We start from the raw sequence: 3,941 nt of genomic DNA, 5'->3' as shown, positions 1-3,941 counted from the left end.
CCATCGTCAGCTGGGACCGCTTCGCATCTCTGCAGCAAGCGCAGGTGAAAACGGCGCCCGACACACCTGTCTCTGTGTGCGCACGTGTGGGCATGTGTGTGCGCACTGCACATGTGTGTGCACTGCACGTGTGTGCACTGTACACATGTATCGCACGGGATTGCGTACGGGCATGTGCATCCGTGTGCACACGTGCACATGCGCTCATGCACGTATATGTGTGCGCGTGCGCACACATCCACACATGTGCACATGCACGTGTACGTGTGCATGCGCGTGGGGCGTGTGCACAAGCATGTATGTGTGTTTGTGGGTGTGCATGTGTATGCAAGCATGTACATGTGTGCTTGTGTGTGTGCATGTGTGTATGTGCATGTCTGCTCGTGTGCATGTGCATTTATGATACCCCAGCCCAGATGCTAGTTATGGGTGGGCACACGTCAGGGCACACGACAAGCCCCAGCCGTGCCTTCTCCCCCTCAGCTGACAGCTCCCCTTTGCCGGAGCTGTGGCCCCCACGAGGCGGATGCCGTCCCCGTCCCTGTGGCTGCTGGCCTCTGAGCCATCGCTGTCACATTCCTGAGGGCTTCTTCCTAATTCCCGCTTCTTCGGCTGCTCCCAAGATTTTCCCAGCTGGGCAGACGTGCTGTAGCCACTGGGGCCCTGGTGCCAAGCGTCCTGGGCTCCCTTCTGCCGGGGCCACTCCGCTCTCCCTGCTGTGGACCTGGGGGGCAGCTCAGGGCCTGTCACGGGGGGCTGGCTAGTCACCGTGTGTTCTGTGTGCAGGACCTCGTCTCCTGCCTGGGGGGCCGCGTCCTCAGCGGCGTGTGCCGGCGTCTGGCCACAGACTTCCGCCACTGCCGGGGGGGCCTCCCGGACCTGGTCGTGTGGAGCTCCCGGAACCGTCGCTTCAAGGTCAGTCGAGCAGAGTGGGAAGTCCCGTTTGCGACTCGCTTAGCCACGCCACCAAGGGCCACAGCCAGGGCCTCTTGCCTGGTCGTTGGTGCTCAATACGCCCCGCACACACCCCACACATGCACCCCACACATGCCGCACATGCCCCGCACGTGTGCTTGCCGTGACCCGCACACGCCCTACATACCTGCTTGCCACGATCCGCACATGCCCCGCACATGCACTCCACACGTGCTTGCCATGCCCCGCACACACCCTGCACACTCCCCGCACATGCACCCTGCACACATGCCCGCACACACACTTGCCATGCCCTGCACACGCACTGCACACGCCCCTGCACATGCACCCTGCACACATGCCCGCACACACACTTGCCATGCCCTGCACACGCACTGCACACACCCCTGCACATGCACCCTGCACATGCGCTTGCCATGCCCCGCACACACACTGCGCACACCCCATACCCGCCCTGGGCACGCCCCACACACGCACCCTGCAAACGCGCTCGCTATACCCTGCACACACGCTGCACACGCCCCGCACACGTGCCCGCAACACCCCAGGCACCCAGCACACATGCCCGCACATACCCACACACGCCCACACATACCCACACATGCCCCACACACCCTGCACACGTGTTTGCCATGCCCCACACACACGCTCACCATGCCCCACACACACACTTGCGCACACGCACCCGAACACGTGCCCACACACCCCCCCACACGCTTGCCATGCCCCGCACGCACACTCTCCACACACACACTCCCCACACATGCTCCGCACACGCCCCGCACACGCGCCTGCATCTGCTCCTGCCCTTGCCCGTTCCCTCAAGTGCCGCGCTGCCAACGACGGTTACCGAGCCCCGGCGTGACTCTGCGTCTCAGTCGCGTTGTGTCCCGTGAGAACTCGTCCTTTTTCCCTCCGGCTTAAAAGTTCTGGCTGCCTTTGAGACGCCCCCGCCACCCCTGCTTCTGACGGCACCTGTCTCAGCGTGTTCTCTACCTGGGGTTTGCTGGGCTTCTTGGGCCCCTGGGTTTATAGCGCCATCGAATTCGGGCATCTGGGGCCATGGTTCCCCATTTTTCCTTCCTCGTCCCGTGGGAACGCTAAACCTACTAGGCTGCTCCGCTCGCTGGCCTTTGCCCACGCTCCCCCTGGCCGGCTCACGTCACCACCTCGAATTCAGTAACGGGCAGTGCATGCCCGGCAGCCCCTGCTTCACAGCGGCCACCGCGGTGAAACGTCGTCTCATGGTCGACACCATGAAGGCCGCGCTGGGCCTTCCCGCTGAGGGACGCGGAGCCAGCACATGGACCGGGCAGAAACGTCCTGGGCAGAGGGACAGCAGGCGGAAGGCCCTGGGGGTGGGAGGAGGTGGCCTGTCTCAGGCATCAACAGGACACAGTGACCCTGGAGTGGCTACCGGGGGCCGGCCCTACGGTGCCCCATGTCCCAGCAAGAAGCTGGGTTGGGCTGCAGGGTGACGGAAGGGTCTGATCCCCCGCGGCGCGCTCCGGAGCCGCGTCCCCATCGCTCAGCTCTCCGTGAAGGTCTGTCTCGTTCCTACGGGAGGGGACGTCTTCAAATACAAGTTTCACGTGTATTTGCTTTGCGTGTGAGTCTAGTGCCACAGCGGTACGGTGACCGCTACCGTCGCTTGTCTGACTGGCGGTTCCCGAAACCTCTCTTCCAGCTGGTGGAAGTGAAGGGCCCCAGTGACCGGCTGTCACACAAGCAGATGACCTGGCTGCACGAGCTGCAGAAGCTGGGGGCGGACGTGGAAGTCTGCCACGTGGCTGCGGTTGGCGCCAAGAGCAAAAGCGTGGCCTAGGCCGGCACTGGGAACCTCTCGTCAGACACGCGTCTGAGGTTCTCAAAAGCATCGATTACGTTTTATTTAATTTGGACTTTGTTATCGTCACTAATAAAGCGGACAGTAAACTCGGTACTGGCTTAAAGACACTCATTGTTTCCACACCGCAGGTAGTGAACTTTTTAAAAGGTGAAAACCTTGGTGGCCACTGGGGACTGGAGACATCTACGTGCTTTGATCGGACATACAAAAAAAGCTGGAAAAAACCCCAATGAGATGATTCACAGCTTTTATAAAAGTAGCATGCACAATTCTCATAAGCGTATTAGAAACAGATTCACGAATTTGTTTTTCTATGCTGCTTTACACATTTGGCTGTTAAAATTATTTTACGATGATCTATGGAGAGCATAAACAGCTGAAACTCTGACTTTAGGAATTAAAAACCAAGTGTTTGTTGAGTCCCTTAACTTCCGGTGCCACCTGCCAGCGCTTGCTCAGACGGGCCCGGTCATCGCGGGAATGCTGTCTCTCAAGGGCGAGGCAGTGTGCCTTTCTGTCCTCCTCATGACCACCCCGACCCTCCACGGGGACAGTGCGCCCGAAACGGGGCTGCTGGTCACCGCCGCTGGAAGCCTCGGGCCGGGAAGGTGTGAGGGAGGGCCTGGGGGTCAAGGATGGGGTCCCCGTCCCCAGGGAAGAGTCCTGGGGCCTTGGGAGGTGTCACTCCCAGCTCTTGCGGAGTGGAATGACGCGTTTGGGCGCAGTCCTTCAGCCCCCGTGCGGCCCTGGCGACGGCCAGTTCCGAGTGGACGTTGAAGGAGCTGGTGACTCACTGCAGAGGGCAGCGGGGACACGTGGGTGGTCCCACACCGCCACCCGCGGCAGACAGGTCTGTGGACGTCGCACTCGGCCCTCACTGCTGCTGACCGAGGTCGCTTCCTGCTGGGACTCGAGTCGTGACCGGTCTCAGGCACAAAGGCCACAGCTTCCTCCGAGCTAAGGTCCACGGCCCGCGGTCCGTGCGGCAGCAGCAGGCCTGGAAGTCTACACGCTCTCAGATCAAGTCAGACGCTTCTGGTTGTAAACTGGCTTCCATCGTAAAGTGACAGGAAGACACTGTCCATCTTTAGGTCCAGTACCGGAGAGTCCCAGCTGTGCACAGACCCCGCGAGTCACAGGCTCTGCCCGCGGCCGT

At 61.1% G+C, this 3,941-nt stretch overlaps 1 protein-coding gene across 1 annotated transcript; it reads left to right on the top strand.

The window, feature by feature from the left end:
* Nucleotides 1-2: 2 nt before the first annotated feature.
* Nucleotides 3-2,876, top strand: LOC111731223 (fanconi-associated nuclease 1-like; the record flags this gene model as incomplete). The annotated part of the gene is made up of 3 exons (XM_023522696.1): nt 3-44; nt 787-915; nt 2,624-2,876. Coding segments are annotated over 3 exons (309 nt in total), but the record flags the coding sequence as incomplete, so codon positions are not given.
* Between the last annotated feature and the right edge of the window lie 1,065 nt (nt 2,877-3,941).

This window comes from Pteropus vampyrus, unplaced genomic scaffold, assembly GCF_000151845.1.
Source record: "Pteropus vampyrus isolate Shadow unplaced genomic scaffold, Pvam_2.0 Scaffold355, whole genome shotgun sequence".
Classification (NCBI taxonomy): domain Eukaryota; kingdom Metazoa; phylum Chordata; class Mammalia; order Chiroptera; family Pteropodidae; genus Pteropus; species Pteropus vampyrus.
The sequence above is the reverse complement of the archived record's forward strand: the minus strand, read 5'-3'. Positions and strand labels throughout refer to the sequence as shown.